At 47.1% G+C, this 18,382-nt stretch overlaps 1 protein-coding gene across 1 annotated transcript; it reads right to left on the bottom strand.

The window, feature by feature from the left end:
* Positions 1-301: 301 nt before the first annotated feature.
* Positions 302-17,542, bottom strand: LOC128708164 (lachesin-like). Its single transcript, XM_053803125.1, has 8 exons — positions 17,386-17,542; positions 3,541-3,671; positions 3,253-3,460; positions 2,995-3,165; positions 1,954-2,082; positions 1,512-1,871; positions 1,253-1,393; positions 302-771 (listed from the first exon to the last, which is right to left on the bottom strand). Exons 1-8 carry the CDS (start codon positions 17,540-17,542, stop codon positions 302-304), a joined length of 1,767 nt encoding a protein of 588 aa, XP_053659100.1.
* Positions 17,543-18,382: the final 840 nt, after the last annotated feature.

The following is an 18,382-nucleotide window of genomic DNA, read 5'->3' on the forward strand; positions in this document are numbered from 1 at the left end:
GTCTGCTTCATTTGCAACGCATCCTTCACTCGGGGGGCGCTTATTTGATCTATTCTATACGGTAACAAGGACCTTTCGGGGTCGCATTACATGGCCGCACGAGCGGAACCGGGGGGAAGGTCGTTGCTTCCTGATTAATCCTAGCAAATTAGAAAACAACATTACCTTCGTTACCTCTTTCGCAACGAACGCCCATCGGTGTCGTCAGGTTGTTGTCTTGCAGGGCCGTTCTCGTCCCCGTTGCCATCGTTGGTGGCGGTGTAGCCGTGCCCGGTGACAGATGGCACCCGGTGCCGTACCCTCACAGCGCACACGGCGCATGGTGGAAGACGAGATCGGGCGAGATTTTCTCCTTCGGCTTGCGACCGATCAGTACGAGCAGCAGAAAAAGTGTAATCCAGGGCAGATAGATTTGAAAGTAGCGAAAAAAGGACACACAGGACAGGGCTGTCACGATCAAAATGCTCATAAATCTATCCTCCAGCCCGGACAGGGGACGGAGCGTACCGCCTAGCGTGCCGGCGGTCCAACGGCCACCGAGCAGCGCGACCGTGGAGGGTGGCGAAGCCGCTGACGAAGCCGCCGCTGATCCGTGCGGGTTCGCTGAGGAGGAAGAGGAGGACGAGGAGGACGATTTCGAGTAGGCCGTCAGATGCGGATAGTTGATGTAGGTCTCACCGTTCGCCCCGTACTCGACGTAGCCCGGCGAGTAGGTGATGTACTCGATGATGAATCCTGTCGGAGGATAGGGCGTTGTGTCGTACGGTGGCCCTACAGAATGGATCGTTACACCCAATCGGGTACGGGCGGATGGAAAACCGGCAACGGAAAGCGAGCAGAGAAAGAGAAAACAAAATGGCATCATTACACGACGAAGGTGTTCTTGTCATTTTGGAGTGCACGGAACCGTATCGGGGGGGCTGTGTATTGATCGGACCGTAACTTTACCGCCGGTCCACATCAGAGTGCGCAAGAAAAGCGTTGTGGGAAAAATAAAGCATTTTCGCGGAATGATTTAACACAACTTCGAGCAAGTGGGGAAAATTCAATGAATTTAAAGCGTGATACATACACACTTCGAAAACATAGCTTAAAAAAAAGCAACCGTAATGATAAAGTGGACTTGTTGAAACTTGTTCTCGAGTGTTGGTATTTCTAGTGTTGGTACATCCATCATTTCTAGTGAACACAGGTGTAAACGGGACGTTATAAGGGCATGGCTTTCATGTTGCAAAACTTCGGAAGTACTTACTTGGGCCCATTAGTGTAGTTCTTCGGCGCGGCGGCGTAGGAGGTGGCGGTGCAGGTGTAGTGGTGGTAGTCGTTGTAGTCGTCGTAGTCGTGGTGGTCGTTGTCGTCGTGGTGGTGGTGGTGGTCGTCGGTCTTTTAATCTCTGCAAATTGAACCGAAAGGTGGGAAAGAACAATCGATCAAACACAACGATGGTCCAACTAGTCCAGCTCGTGCAGACACGTGTGCATGTCAGGGCTGGGAAACGTTCCGCAACCTACCGTACAGCCGAATCGTTCGGTTGGTCTTGCCGAAGGCGTTCGATGATATGCACATGTAGCTGCCAGCGTCGGCCATGGAGAAGCTGCGAATCCGGAGCGTCATCTTCGCCGAGTACAGGCTGCCAAAATATTGCTCCCGAATTTCGTACCGATCACCGTTCAGCATCACCTCCTGCTGGTGATGGTTGAAGCTTTCCGCACTGGACGAGCTCGGGCCGCCGCTAGGGTTGCGCCCTCCCTTCGCTACCTTCGTCCAGTAGTTGACCGAGCGGGGAAACGATTCCACTTCACACTCCAACTCCACGTCCGATTCCTCGTACGCCCCGAGCAGCGTTTTCGCCGTCGTCACGTTTGGTGGAACTTTAAAAATTGGACCGAGTACAAAAGGTGTGGCTTTAAATGATGTACGGAGTACCACTTCCACGGGGGCCGGTGAACTTACAGTGAACGTTGAGGTAGACGCGCTTGCTAACGGCTGGCGGGACTTCGTTGGAAGCGATACACAAATATGCACCCATCTGTTTCCGACTGACGTGGGTCAGGTTCAGGAAGATGCCAACATGTTGATCGACTGCGGAAAGGATGCACACCCATAGAAATGGTTTTGATTGAACGATCCATACGAACGAAAGCGGAGCGAGGGAATATAATCGGCCGGTTCTGCTTATTGCTTTCGCAACGGTACAGCAAATAGAAGCGACTTTGGCAATAAATAAATTTCCCATGCAACCCAAATCAACTTGTTGCGTAAGTTTGTGCGTTCCGTCGCCCCATAAAAGGGTCTCGCTCTACTTGGTGATTTTTTTTTTATGTCGGGTGCAAAACAAATTTCAGTAACAATTTGATTGCTCTCGGCTAGGGAGAATGGTTGCCGGGTTTTCGGTGGAGGGAAAAGTAAATAATAAAAATAAAACGATAAAGATAGCTGATAAAGCGCACCGGCACAAAAACATGTCTGCCCGATGGGAGCGGCTCGTGATGGGGTGTGTGTACAATGAGGTAAAAATTTATGGTGAATATTATTGGCCCCAATTTGAGGTTAAAGCAGTGGCAGTATTACGAAGGATTGATCATAAATCAGAAAGGCTCAGTACTGCCGAAGTCGACGGGACATTACTGATGTCTTGATCGTTCCGTGGTGCCGTATGCACGAGACAGGGGCGGCCGTCCCGTTGATGGATCGTAAAGTTCATGGGAAAAGGATGGGAGAAAGCCTGTTTAATGCTGCTGGGGGTTTTTGGGCCGAGAGCTAACGAGTTCGCAGAAGGATGTCGTTTGGCACCGTACTTGCATGTAATTTCGTGCCAACTTTGATCCTAACTGCTTCGACGTGTTGAAACATGTGCCGATTGTTTAAAACAATTGCCTCGGTAAAAGAGTTTTCTCGGGGCGAACATGTGTTTTTGGGGCGATGTTACAGAGGTAGAGCCAAATAAAAACTTTAAAATCAATTGAAAGCAACTCGCGCTTTTCAGCTGCTTACCCTTGCGCTGGTCGGTCCCGTTTCGGAGCAGATAGAGCGAGTTTCCATCGTCCCTTCGCCAGGTGACTTTCGGTGCTGGATGTCCGGTGGCGCGACAGTAAAACGTTGCATTACCACCCTCACGCACTGTCATATCCGAGGATGATTGTTCGTCCGATATATCCGGCGGTACTGCAAAAATCAAAGGGAAAAGGTACACAAAGATCCGAACAGTGATTGGTGTAAACACCCTCACACTCACACACATGCTTTACTTACGCTGCACATCCACACAGCCTACTTGTTTCTGGAGCGGCGTGACGTTTATTTGACACATGTAGCAACCCCGGTCGGATTCGCGCACATTGCGTATCTTTAGCCGCCAGACGTCACGTTCCTCCTGCGTCACGCTGTAGCGTGAGTTGTGCGTCACAACCCGTCCCTGGAGCGCCAGGACTGTCTGATCGGAGGCCCGCATCCAGCCGACCTGGGAACAAAAATGATGCATCGAAAAGAGCAAAGGGTTGTCAGCAAACCTGGTTAAAAGTGCACAATGGATGGTCTTACCTTGTAGGCACCTAAATTTTGTACAATGCAACTGAGCGTCGCCTCTCTACCTATAGGAACTGTCACGTTCTCGATCGGGCTGGCGAAGCTCGGCTTCAGTTCCTGCTCGTTACTGCGTGTTTCGGGATTTCCTGTGGAGGAAAAAAAAAGACGAAACAAAGCGAGGTTGAAAAATGTGTCAAAAAAGCGTGCAAAAATTGTGTTTTTTTTAAACGGACCAACCAAAGACCTCCATCGTCCATCGATGCCAACGCCTGCCAGGGCACTAATGAAACAATCGCCAACTATTGGAACACACGGTGTCTTTAACAGGCATTTATTTTCCTAACGAACACAAACAAAAATAAACGCTTTTAGTTTCACCCAACAACCAACAACGAATGCTTCGGTCTGTAACGAATGGCTAATTTTTCATTTTCATCATTCAATAGTGGGCAAAAATCTGTGTGGCTCAAACCAAAACATAGAGCGACCGCGTAGTAGCAAAAAGCTCAAAATCACGCACACGGAAGCGATCATGCTGTTGAGATCCCGGAATTCGGGGGGGGGGGGGGGGGTGGAAGCAGCTGTAATGGTGTACAATTGGATTTTTCCATTTCCATTTTGGGCGATTTTGTTTTACTGCCCGGAAAATGGCGGGAAAAAGGTTCCACAGCACGGCACAAGGAGCCTCGACTGGCGCGTTCGGTGCGAACAAGAAGCGGTCGCGCAAAACTGATTGGAAAGTTTGTAAACCGATGCACGGTCCGAAAGTACACAAAAAAGTGCACGAATCACGCCCGGATTCGTGGTCACAGTCGTCAAACTCAGCAAATCTGCTCACCGCGGTACCGAGGGGTTGTCGAAAACTTTCAAATGAACGAAAAAAAGGCCACGGAAGAAGCGTGGCCCACCATGTTCGAGAGGTGGGGTTCAATGCCTTTTTTTGCCCTGTTGTTTTGCTGTCCCGCGCATCGGTTGTTGGTGACAGTTTACAAAGCCGGCTGGCGAGAATGGAGCGAGCGGGCCGATTGTTACGGACCTCCGCCCGACAAAACCTTCCGGAATGGGTTGCAAACATGGCGCGTGTTGAAAGTGGCAGCAGGCGCGTGGGTTTGGGTTGTTACCCCGCGTTTGCCGTGGGTGTTGATTTTTCCGAACGCTAACCCACCCGCTTTGTGACCAGGCAGGGACGACGACCAGCATCACCCCTAGGGTCGGCTATTTTTGTGTGCTTTTGGGAGCATTTCAGGAGCGACCAACATGACCATAGCACACAGGCACACATGCAGGCTCGCCCAGGTACACGTACGTATAGACAAACATAAGCGCACGGTCCGTCGGCAAGTCGGTAAGGCTCCGGTGCCGTGACTGGGCCGGGAAAATCGAGGCAGCAAAATGCAAATGGCGGAAAATTACAGTTTAATTGTTGTATATGTACCGAACCGGTGGCAGCAGCAGCGGCAGCACCAGCTGGTCCCATGTTCACGTTGTTGCTGTTTTGGGTTTGGTTCGGTTGTTCGGTTTGTAACCGAGTTCTGGTTTTGTATCCTACGGGTGCATGGGTCCCCGGCTAGGTTTGTTTGAGCATAAAAGAAATACAACAGAATTCACCGGAAAATCCTCCAAAACCCCAACTCGTTTGGTTCGTTTTTTTCCTATTTTGTTTTCCGTGTGGCTATTTTACTGTTTTCAGTCCACCCAGCAGCCTCCACCGGTCTTCTGGGAAAGGTTGCCTTCTGGAGGTGTTTTTTTTTTTTTTTTTATTTGGCCAAGCTTGTCCTTTTATTTTGCGCTACTCCGGGCTTTTTATTTTACTTTTGCGTCAAATCGTGTCGCGCATCAGCGAAACCCGGCCAGGGGAGGCTTGCATCCTGGTACATTTTCGAAGTAAATTGCCCGAAAATGTGTCCCGGCTTGAAGTTACACGGCCACTGGGGGGGGGAGGCATTACTTTTATGTTGTTTAACCTTTGATGGAATGACCCGTCGTTTTGTTTTGATGCTATTTTTTTCATGCGCTTGTGTGTGTGTGTGTGTGTTATTTGTTTTATGTTTCGGCTGTTAATTTTCACAGCTTAATGAGCGAAAGAGCCCACTAGAACACGGCTACAAAACAACCATAAACACACGAACAGTGGGAGAAAGTGAATATAATGCTCCGGAGGGTTTAAAAGGCAATCAAATGAGGATGGGTTTTAATTTCTTCCGTATTCAAATTGCCTGCCCCACTTGTCCTGTTTTTTTTATTGTATTCAACTGTCACTTTAATTGCGTATCGTTTACAAATTTTTCGATACGAAATTAACGCCAAGCGGTTCGTGAAGGAGCGCGATAACTATCGCCCGTTTGGGGGCAGAAGGCGTACAATCGGGCTGGGCCTGTGGGAGGAACAATCCTGTTTACCTTCGTTCGCTTGTTTGTGTGCTCCGAGTTGATTCGATTGTTGATTGTTGCGAAATTTTCACCATTCGCACCCTCACGCACCACCTGTGGGTGGGAATCGATGGCATTGGCTTTAGTGCAATTCATCGAATCAATAGTCCTCAATGCATCTCATATGTGTAGGGGGAATGCAATCGTCATGCAATCTCCCCCACGGACGGGGTGGAATAATGTTCGCCAAATAAATCATCGCACCGAAATCGAATATTTATATGTGTGGGCAATAAATTGAAAAGTATCGCGTAAATTATCATTGTTTTCAAGCACGCCAAGCACGGAACGATCCGAGCGTACCATCACGAACGTGAGGAAGATTGTCCGAAAGCAAAGCGAGCGTAAGACACGAAAAATCCATTCTCAACCTCACGCTCTATCTGAGCGCTTTCTGTTTCATTGCACCGGCCTTTAGCTGCAAAGCGACCTAAGGTTTTGAGAAATGTATTTTACTGCAGGCGAACAAATTGAAAACCAAACTTCCCCACACCCAACGATGCACCTCTCTGGAATGCACTTTTGCGTTGAAAAAGCGTAATTTCATCCCCTTATTTTACCGAATCGAATTGCTCAATGAATTCAGCTAACGTTCTCCTACACATACCGGGGAAAAAAAGCTCACCTTTCTGCGCCCTGGTGAGATGAGCCGTAAATTACAAATTATTGCACTTTGCTACATTCTGATGAGATTCCATTTTTGTTCCTTCCGCTTCACAGTGGTCCGGTTCAGGCTAACGGGCGGACATCGCATACATTCTTCATTATTTTTAATTTTAGACATAGAATTTAGTTCTGTCGAGAGTATTAAACAGCATAAGCAAACTTTTTCCTTCGTTATATGAATGTCCGTTTGATGTTCAGATCACACTAACCAGATGGACTTACTAACCTTAAGATCAGAAGAAGGTTTCTTGCGCATAACAAAAGGGGAAGAAAACTGAATCAAAAATTGTTTGCTTTGGGTGGCCAAAGAAAGAACTGAAATCTACATTGAAGTTACGAAAGAAGTCTAATTTTGTTCATTCCTAACAACAGGCCAAATGTTTTCGACCCCGTGCACCCGGGAGTACAAGGCGCCCTTTCACTGCTTGAAGAAGGAAATATCTCCAAACTAATGTGAATGGTTCCTGTGGTCTTACACCTAAGATTTATATGTTATATGATACACGTTTACGTAGTACTGGCCCTTCTTTGTGAATAAAACAAAAGCATGCCACGTGTAGAATGTAGCAAAATTTTAAAAAAAACGACCTGCAAACACAGGACATTTAATATTTGGTAGACTTCTTGCAACAATTTTGGTAATAGATTTAGTTTTTGAAAGTAGAGTAATTTAGTAAATATATGTAACTTGAAGACAGAAGCGGAATCGTAACCGAAAACTAATCTTCCAAGTCTATGGAAAAAATTGAGCCATATTTTGGATGCATGTTAATTAACTTTCCTATTTTCAAAACACATCCTTGAGTGTTTCACGTCAAAGGTATAATAGATTTCCCGCCCAATGTCCGCCTCCGGGCCATAGTGGCGCTCCATTGTTATTAGCTACCGTTAATCGATTTGCTAAATGTTTGATCGTGATTCATTACGTGGCCAGTGGGCAGAGTGAAACGTACCGAACGATAGTGGGGAGGAAAAAAGCAGTTTGCAACTTGCTGGCTACAGGTATGTACAAAAATCTGCTGCAAATGCCTTTTCTTTCTCGGCTATTCTGACACCGGAATTGCTAATCGATTCGTCCTTCGCAAATGGTTATTAGCTGCCCCAATCAGTACGTGAGAGGAAAATGATCCCGTTTTTCCTGCTGCCATGGTCGGTGGGAAGGTAATTCCGGCATAAAGTAACGTAAAAAAAATGCCGCTGATAATCAACAGAGCGATTTAGTAGAATAAGGAGTTTTGGTGTTCCTTTGCTCTGGATAAACACTCCTCCACTTCTCCAATGTTGCTACCTCAACCCTTGAACTAGTTTGCGCTGCGCTCTGCTCGGAATACATTAATCATGCTTAAAATTCAATCCCCATTTCGATTCCCATGAAATACACATGCATTAAGAGCTGGCTTATCCCGGTGACAAAACGAAACTAACTCAGAAAACCCAGCCACTTTCTTCCGACCATTGTGTCAGATACGGCGCAAATAAGCAAAAACAAAACCCCGTCTCGTCAAACCCCAACTGAGCCAGCTTGCCATAAATTGTGCGCCGCCCGAAAATCCCACTGCAGCGCGCGCGTAAATTGCCCTCCATCAGTCTAATAACGATCGATCGGTCTAAGAGCCTTGGAGCACCGAAATGAAGCGCTCGTCTCCAAGAAGGATACAACAAATTTGATCGCCGAGAACGGGAAGAAGCGGGAAAATGCTTTCCCTTTCGTAATGCTGACTCAGCGTGACAACGGGCACCCGGGGACGCGCGGCTGGCAAAGATAAATCAGTGTTGTGTACGGGCGCGCTAGCGTACTGGCTCCGGGGCCTGGGAAATTTATTGGTTTCGCTACTTCCAGTGGGTTATTCCCTTTCCCCAGGAACAGTGTGTGAGGATCAACACACACACACACACACACACGCACGCTTCCTTGATAGTTATTGTGGCCGTCATCGTTGTTGTCATCGGTGGGAAGTTCGCTGTAAGCGATCCGATGCGAGGGATGGAATTTTTCAATCAACGATTTACACTCTAATCCCATTCCGGTTGCCTGCCGGCCGTTCCGGAGCGTCGGCTTTTTTCGTGCGGGAGGAAATTTCACAGGAAACCCATGGCCTACCATTCACCCGGTCCATTCAATAATGACCAATTTCCTTCATTTTCCTGCTGACTATTGTTAATGTTTCTCGTCACGCAGCATCGTTGTGATGGGGTTTCGGAGGCGTATCCCCCCCTTTTTTATTACTGCTTTCCCAAAACTATCTACAGTTCATTTCCATTGACGGTCTTCCAAAAACCGCAAACCGACCGGGTTTCTTTAACTCATTTTTCTTCTTTCCGGTCAATCATCGTGTTCCGGGGTGCCACAGGCAAACCCCCAAAACGGTCCTGCGGTGCCGAGATGCAACGCTCACCACAACCGCAGTTGAAATATAAGCGGAAATTTACTTTTACTGGCGACTTGTGATGCTATTGGCGAGTCCTTCTTCTGCGTGTGGTCCGGCAACAGTCGGCAGCGTTTGTTTGTTGCTGTAGATAGCAAAACGGGCACAAAATCCATTACTCCGCCGCGTTTGGTAGTGTCTTGTTGCGAAGAGCGCACGTCCCAATAATACGATTCTGTCACATGGAAGACAAAAAAAAACACGTACTACGTGTTCGCCAAAAGACATTCTCCATTGCAAAAAAAAAAAACAAACAAACATGGAAAATCCTCCGTGTACACCTCGACGTTAGATCAAGGCGATGATTTGAACGATGTGACCGATATTCATACGATGTACCTTACGTGTCTTCTCGGCCCAGTTTCAAAAGGAACATGATGGGTCGAAAAAGGGACTTATTTCCTGTTTGCATCCAAACACTGGACACATCTCCATTACGCACTCGCTACAAGCACCGCCTTTCGCACAGTGAGCACAGGAAATGAAAATTGAAGCCGGTGTATCAATCGACCGAAACGCATCAAGCATGGGTGCAGTATGAACGTCCAGGGTGAAGTAAACGGACCTGTGCACACTCGAACGCGCCCCCAAAACTCTTGCATGCAGTTGCCATATCTTCGTCGGAAATTTCTCCCCAAAAAAAAAAAACACACACACACACAATTGTGTCAAAAATCTGTGTCACCACCCTTCGAACGAGCGCCCGTCCGATTCGGAGTTTGGTGAAGCTGAAAACCCGCCAATCCGGAATCGGTTTTGCGGGGAGTTATATTTCCAGCTGCAGCTGCAGGAAAATGAACTGCCCCGGGGGTGTTCATGTTCGGGTTTTTCGGGGCCAAAATGTTATGTTCCATAATTCGGCATGGCCAGATACTACCGAGTGCCCTCCGCAACATCCCCCCCTTGTGGCGTTCTCCGCCATGTTCGATATTTGCGTCAACCTCCAAACCGTTGATGGCCGTCCGCTTCCCAATCCCGAACGGATACAAAGGAGTGTAGCCTTTGCCGGGCCATACTCACAAGCTGCAGCTGCTGCAAACCCTTTTGCAAAGTAATCGAAGCGTTCAACCAAACACGAACCGAGTGTCGAAACCGGGCCCGGGTTTCGACAAAACACCGATCTGCCAATGGAACGGTTCATCTTCACACTTGCTCCGGCGTACACCTAGTTCGATCGGTTTTCCGATGCACCTGGCAGCACACCAGTGCAATGCTGCTTGTGCTCAATCATTATTCAAATGGTAAAGAGATGCTGTCGGTACGTTCCAGTTCCCACCAGGGGTAGCCTCAACTCAATTTGTAACGGAATATGTTTTTATTCCGCCCCGAACTTAGCACCACTGCTTCATAAGTACATCGTTCGCATGGGTGTGTTTTACGGAAGAGATGCAAAAAAAAAACAAAACATTCCACAGCAATTGATTGTTTCGATAGGTCGATAAAAGGGATACCAGGAATTAAAGATCTATTTTAAAGGTAGTTACATTAAGTTGAAACAATTAATAATCGCTGCAAATGAATATTTATTAAACGATTGTGGAATTTGTGGCATGTAAACCACCAGGCAATTTTTCCAGTAAATATTATTAGCGTCTTTGTAGGGATTTCAGCGCTGCACGGCAAGCTCGTGGTCCATCGATAAATGAAACTATGGTGAGCCTGCGGGGTGGAGTCAGGTTCGAAATCCGACATTGTTGAGTCAACGAAATGTTGTTGTAAAATGTTGAGGAACGTAAAAAGCTATGAATTGACATTTGTTTAAAATAAACAATAATTATAACAGTTTTACATGTCATACGTATAACTCTAGCGTCATTTCTGACTGAACTACGGTTTCATATTTGAAAAGCCTGCTATGACTAGCTATTGTGTACCGAATTTCATATTTGAAAGACTATTTTTCTTATTTTCATCATCCTTTTTATGCTAAGCACCAAATTTGAGAGCAAACTTTGAATATTTTAACGAAATGAAATAAGCTATTATTCAAATAAAATATTGCAAAAAATATGTGAAACACTGCAAGGAATAGAAAAAGTGCAATCACGGTGGCAATGAGAAAAAAACAAAACTTATTTTTTCCTGTATCTGTTTGATAAGTGAAAAAATAAGCTTTAACTGGTCACTAAAGCACATTGGACTGTTGTTTAACAGATTTTAGTAAGTTATAATAGAATTGCTCAAGGTGGCACAGCCGCCCCAACTTCCGCTACGTCAAGTTTAGCTGTACCGGTATCGGTGTAAGCGTTCTGTTGCGGAATGATTTTTATTCATCCATTCAACGCCTTTTTTTTTTGCATCACAATCGCTTCTATCCTTACCACAAAAAAAGCAGCATTCTCCATTTACGAAATCCATCATCCAGTAAATTTAAACGCAATCGCGCATCACAGCATCAACCGCACTTTCAACGGTGGCCGGAAAGTGACTTCCGCCGCCTTTACCGAAGGAACCGGTGGCGAAGAAAAAAGGGAACAAGAAACCATCGCAACAAAACACAAGCACAGAAACGTCCTCCTGCTCGGTGTCGGTTTGTTGGCCACAAAGCAATGGCCACAATTCTCCAAGCTCATTAAATACAATACACTCGAGCCGGTGTGTACTGCCGCTGTGCAGTGCCCGGATGGAACGGGCTTTGATCGGTGGAAAATGAATTACTTCGTTCGCTAAATACCGATGGGGATCGGTAAACGTAATGAGTTTCAGATACTTTCTCCTTTTTGCTCCTGCCTTACCGCCCCATGCCTCGCCAGCATCCTTCGAGGAATCTGTCCCAGCAAAGGTGAAGGTGATGGAGCAAAGCAGCGATCAATCATTTGAAAACGTTTATAAAACGAATAGGGTGAATTAATCTTCATTCACCGAAGAAGCTTTTATCGTGATGGCACCGCCAGGCACATCAAGCTCTAGCTCGGAAAAACTGTGCACAATAATAAAACACCCCTGAATAGAGCACAACAAAACAAATCGTTGTAAATCTTATCGATGGCGATGAGCTTTCGGCCCCTTTCATGCTCATCTCGCGCACGAAGCCAAATTTCCAGTTAATTCTCCTGGCGGGTGCGGCGAAAAACACTCGAGACTTGGCTTCGCTTTATTCGCGGGCAATTCCCACCCAAGAACGGGCGCGGGACTCGGTGGGTGGGGTTCGCTTGTGGGCAGAGAAGCGTTGAATAGCAGCTTAAACGAAGAATGAAATGAAAGTGTGCGATAGCCGGGATTTTTCTCCGAGGCAGAAAAAAAGCGATAAAAATCCTTTTTCCACCCAGCCAGACTGTGGACGTATTAGAAAGCGAGCGAGAATGCTGGCCAAACATGAACCATGGTCCGCTATATTCCGATGGAATATGGCGAGATTTTGAGCGCACAGAAAAGGCTCCCCCCCCACCACCGGTCGGTGTGCAACGGTTGAATGAGTTTTTATTTGAATTTACATAATTATTATTGAGCCCCACCAGGGACAGCAAAGCGGCACAGGATAAAAAGGCTTGCGGGCCGCGACACAAACGCAGACAAAGCCACACCCGCCAGAGCAGAAATGTTAAGTTCGGCTAGCCGGAACAGAAAGTTGCAACATAATTCACATAAAACACCCTCTAAATTAGCGCCCACACCGAGAGATTGTCACGCCGCCGTCTGAGAAGGGAGAAGAACGGCCCCCCCGGTTCCCAAGTCTGCTGGAGGAGGTGAAGCGTTTTGGCAGATCCTTTTAAAATGACTTGCCAACATCGTCGCTCATCGTAGTAGAGCGCTCATAATCTACTTACCTACTCGGTTGAAGATGGTTGGGCAAGAGAAGAAGAAAAAAAGGGTGCCAACCAACAAGGTTTAAGCTTCTTTCACCACCACGGGGGACAAGAGGTTACTGCACCGGAAGGAAGGGCGACGCAACTGACAGTGAATAGAGGTGCTGACACTGAGTTTAAAAGGCACAACGACTTACTGTACCACTTATGCTAATGAGCAAACATTAGGCGAATGTGGCAACCGCACAGAGCTCGTTGTCGTTGGATTTATTGGGGCAAGTGTAAAACTAGCCTCCCATTTCTAGCTGTCCAGCAAGCGCGGGAGGTTGTTGTGAGAGTCATTATTTTTCCTAAAGGGTCATTCTAAGGGTTTTAATGCGTTCAGCTATCGAACTGTTCTATTCGACGAGCAAGAAACTTTAATTTTTCGGGCAGAACAGCAAAGGTGTTCTCCTGAAATGCTCCCATTTTGCTAACAAGAATCAAAATAATCACTGCCGCTCGGTCTTCACTCTGGACGGTCTGGTCTCTTCACAATAACTTATGCAACCATAATCGCTTATGTGATTTATTTTGGAAGGTGCTGTGCTGTGCCTTTAAACTCCCCGCATCTAGCAGCAAATTTTTCGGGAAATTTTTCCGCAGACGCGACCATTGTGCACTGGTGGGAAACTTTTGTCCTCACAGCAACCACCCCACGATCCACACAAATTATTTCGCACAAAATTCCACCACCAAAAAGCGACGAACACAAACAAAAAAAAAAAAAAGGGGACATTAGCTGGGGCTTACCTTCGCTTTAAAATGGCCTTTATTGGGTTGTATCAATAATGCACACAACCATCGCCATCATCATCATCATCAGGAGGAGGTGGAGGCGCGGGTGGGGGGGGGGACCGAGAAAACAAATGCCAAACTTTCCACATCCGTAAGCCGCTTCCGTGGCACAATTCGGCACGGAGCGGAAAAGACTGGCCGGAAAGGACCCCGAATAGCCGAATGCTTCAGCGAAAGCGCTTGGTTCGCGCCGCTTGGCGATAAAGTTTTGCTCTATTGCTTTGCGCTTCAATGGTTACCGGGTTTTGTGGGACGGGAAGCAGCAAACGTTGGCCACTTTCGCCTGTGTGTGTGTGTGTGTGTGTGTGTGTGTGCCCATCCGCTCTCCCTGCCCAAACAATGTTGTTCAAGCATTAGCGGAAAACATTCCCGAATGTGTGTACGAGCGGTGCGTGAGCAAGGGATACTCAAGAGGATTTTCCTACCGGGAGTTCCTTTTTTATTTTCCCTTCTACCGTCACGTCCACGGCCGTGTGTGTGTGTGTGTGTGTGTGTGTGTTCTGGCATTATTGGCTTTTGTTCGGCAAATCTCTCCGAATCGCTATTGATCCCCGGTTTAAGGACCGAACCGATGTAGCGGATACTCGAAGGAACCGAAACTAGCACTGCTCCAACATCGTCGAGAGCGAATGTTTTCCTTCCAAGTTCTGCCTGTTTCCGCAAGGACATCTTTTCGACCCACTTGCGGTCACGGATCCGTTCAACGGTCACGGTCATGTGTATTTTTTCCCCGGGTCCATTTTCTCACCGCCACCAGGCAAACTCCTTTTCTACTGTCGGTATGTTGGCCGAATGATTCGATCCCAAACCTGCTGCCCCGCCAGTGGGAAGCGAAAGGATTCTTCCTTTGCTGGTTGGGGGGTCCTTTTATTTTGTCGACCCGCAGCCCAAAATCCTAGAACTGGATAAAGGAAGACGAGTAGACGAGCAAAAAGGGTCTCCGTTCTTGTGTGCGAATCAAAGCACCGAACGAATGGGCGCGGACGAACGAAACGAAGCGGACAAAAAAAAAGAACCCCCATTCAATATGACACTCGCTTCGGAAGCACCGAACAAAAACAGGCAAATATCCGGGATAACGGAAAGAAACAAAATGAAATAACTAAAATTGATCAGAACCCAGAAAAACATGATTGATGGATTGTCATTTTCTATCATTGCACTTGCACAATGAGCGTGTTTTTCCTCTTCGGGACATATAAATATGCCCGGGTGTGTGTGGTTGGTCGCACGTTTTGGGCGGGGTGGCACGGTCAGGTTTTTTGTTTTCGCGTCGAGAACACACCATTACCAAACAACATTGTCCGTATGTGCGAAACTAACTAAACCAACACCACATGCAGCACTCTCGAGCGCGCGCTTCCCTCTGAAGGGCACTCAACGAGCAACCGATGCGGGAGTTTCTGTGGGGTGATGGGGCTGCGAGATACTCATTCAATTTTAGCACATTGGTTGTGTCCTGTTCTTCGGCATCTAAGCGTGTTTGCATTTGACAAGCTTTTGCTCGCATTCCGACACATGATTGATGGTGCCCGATAGAAGTCATCATCTCCGGCCGGTGGTGCTGTACACGGTGGACGATTGCCACCACCTTGCCTCGTTTTATTTTGAGTCCCCGTCCGCCGTGGGCCGTGGGGTGCTTGATTGACCTATAGGTTTCGATGCTTGGCAATAATTAATCAACCTATCGGAAGCGTACTTAATCAACACTTGAGGTCAACCGTAAATTATGAACGGTTCCGTGCCGTACACGCTGACCAGGTTGGCTACCGCAAACGATTGAAACTGAATATCCTTTAGCAGAGTTTCACCAGTTTGCAGTGAGTGCGCTCGCAGTCGACGGAACGGTACGGCTATCGATCGGGGGAAAGTTTGTCGGTGGTATAATTTACGCATCAACCTCCAAAACCCTGTGAACCGCACCCGCCCCGGGGGGGAGGGAGTGGGGCGTTGTGATGTTAAGCCCGTGCCGAAGCTTTTGATGGTGGTAAATAAATCTTCCACGGAAAATGAACGACCGGTAGCAGACACGGGTGTGCGAAAAAGAATGGCGCGTGGTAAATAGTGGCTGCAAGGCACCAATAAACAAAGGATGCATTTTTTTTTTTTTTGGTGTCATGCACCTACGGGGCTCGCACCGGGTGTTACATGCACGATGGGTGTGTTGCGTCGGAAATTAATACCAAACTAAGTAGAATTAATGTAATAGTTACAAGCTTACGGCGAAAATTATTCAATTTGTGGCACGAGGCAAAAAATTTCAGCAAATTTTCACACCAGATCCCTGCCACCCCTAGGGGAAAACTCCGAACTTTTCCCTGTTTTGTAGCTATTCTATTATGCCAACATTTTACTTTAGAACTAACATTTCTATCTGTTTTGGTTTGTCTTACGCGATTCATTATTCAAAGGACAAATATTACCTACAAAAACAGCTGTAACGTTTGTGCAGTTTCAATAAGCGCAACTGAATTTTTGGACACATGCTTCGTAGTTGATAGTTCTACAACTTATAGCTATAGCTTTACGCATGATCAAACGTTAAGATTGGTTGTGCTATCTCTCTCAACATTTTAAAAATGTTCAAAACAAACCCTATTTTTTCAGGGTATTAAATAACTTAGTTGTACTCTAGGTGTGTTGCAGTTGTGCTTAAGGAAATATAATTCCTCAACGATGCTCCTTAATGCTTTTCCAAATTTCACTGACAATCGCCCAGAAGAAGCGACTTGTAAACAATTACAGTCCGAATGGTTAATTAACACGTTTTAGCAACGACAACCAACGTCACTAATGGCACTCGGAAGCGATGGACAAAATTGTTTAGAACAAATCATAACCATAGAATTATACTTCTGGGCTAACTCTGAGACCAACACGAGTTGATAGTGAAGACCACGAAAAAGCTAAAACGATGCAGTTTTTCTTTGTTTTGGACGGCTTTGTTATTCAAGGTACTTCGAATCCTTTTTCCTTAGTAGGCTTATTAAACATAGCCTCCTATGGAACTTTATTGTATTCAGTTAGCTTTAATGACATTTTTTCGTCACCATTCCAATTTCGTCTCTCTCTCTCTCTAATGCGCACTTTAATGCTTCGATTACGTTGGATATGTTTGACATATCAACAGTCTACACAGTATGAAACGATTATCTAATCGTTTTCCCATTTTCTGTCACTAAAGAAATAAACCGTTTTGATGCTCTCGACTTTCCTGATTGCTTTAAGCTCCATTCCATTTCGTTTCATCACCCTAACGCGCCCCAACTTGAATTTGCTCCGACCGGAATTGGATACGTTCCGGTGGTGTCTCGGTACGCGGCCACCCTCACACAAAGCATCTTCACTTCCGGGAAAATCCCTTCGAAAGCTCTCGTTCACCCACCCACCTTCACCGGCAAGATGTTGAAAGTCATCACAATCTCATAATATCTTGATTGATCATCAGAGCTCGATCGATGGAAGCATGTGTGTGGAATAATAACGTGCGCCCGAACCCCGCAGCCCATTCGTTGCCGGGTTCATTCCCTGTTTGAAAATTAAAGTAGGGGACACCATCCTTTAGAATGCTTCACCACGGCAAACTAGTTGGAAATTCCAACGGATTTGCTAACACGTGCTACGTGACCATTTCCGAAACCAAACACACCGACCGGGCGGCCGAGGGCAAATCTCTGAACCCTTGCTCGGTTTTTTTTTAAGTTGCTTGCTTGAGGTCTTTCGATTTCTTTCATCTGTTTCTGTCCGAACACTTACCCTTGACAAACATCGTCAGCAATCCCAGCCACAGCAATAATCCACCGGTTGGAACTGTTCGATGTCGGGCTGCGGTTCGGCGCGGACCGGCGAGGCAGGGCATCTCACCCACCGTTGTCCTGTGCCGCCCGGGCGGTCGATCCGGGTCGTCGTACATAATTTCTGCTTCCTTTATACCGATCACGTACAGCCGAACGAGACGCGCCGGACGAAGCGCACTTCGTTCTGCGGCGGAAAACTTCTTCCCGCGCGGCTTGGAGAGCCCAATCGGTTCGAACTTTCGATGGCTGCACCGGGAAACTTCGATAACTGGGGAGAACTGTGCACGTCCCGACACGGTCGTTCGCACGACTGTCGTACCGTTGCGTGCGATCGCAAATGTTTTCCGAGTACGAAAAGAAACGCAAAATATGAAGGAACCAGATGGAGAAGCACTACACGATTTGCCAAACGCTTTGCCGTACACTGTGGAGGGCCGTTTCATAAATTTTGTAAAAATCCACTCTCCGGGCTGCTCTACTTCCAACTACACTTGTCCGCCGCGCCCGCACTGTTGCTGCGAATTTCGATTTCGTTTTGCGATATCCTAAAACAACCGGCCGCCGCTGCTATTGAGGAAAATCGTTTTATGACAAGTCGACGACCGTCATTTCGATCTCCTTTTTCTTCCTGCTCCTTCTTGGTGAATCCCCTCGGACGTCTCGTGACTGCCGTTGATGGTTGGCCCCGAGGGCTCAATCTGGCCGATATCTACGATTCGATACGCATAAGCACTTGTGTTCCGTCGTTAACCCTTCCGGCAACCATCGGCGAACGCACTGTTGTCCTTTGCCTTTATTGGCCATCATATTCGCACATCCTGTGACGTGCGACACGAGTTGTCAAATTCGCACATTCGCCCCGTTAGGGCACCGGCGGTTCTGCTTCACTCGGAACGTGCACCCGGAACAGCAGCGTTCTGCGTGTGCTCAGTAATAATCGTAATAATCATTCGACC

The sequence above is a fragment of the Anopheles marshallii genome, chromosome 2 (genome assembly GCF_943734725.1).
Source record: "Anopheles marshallii chromosome 2, idAnoMarsDA_429_01, whole genome shotgun sequence".
Classification (NCBI taxonomy): Eukaryota; Metazoa; Arthropoda; class Insecta; order Diptera; family Culicidae; genus Anopheles; species Anopheles marshallii.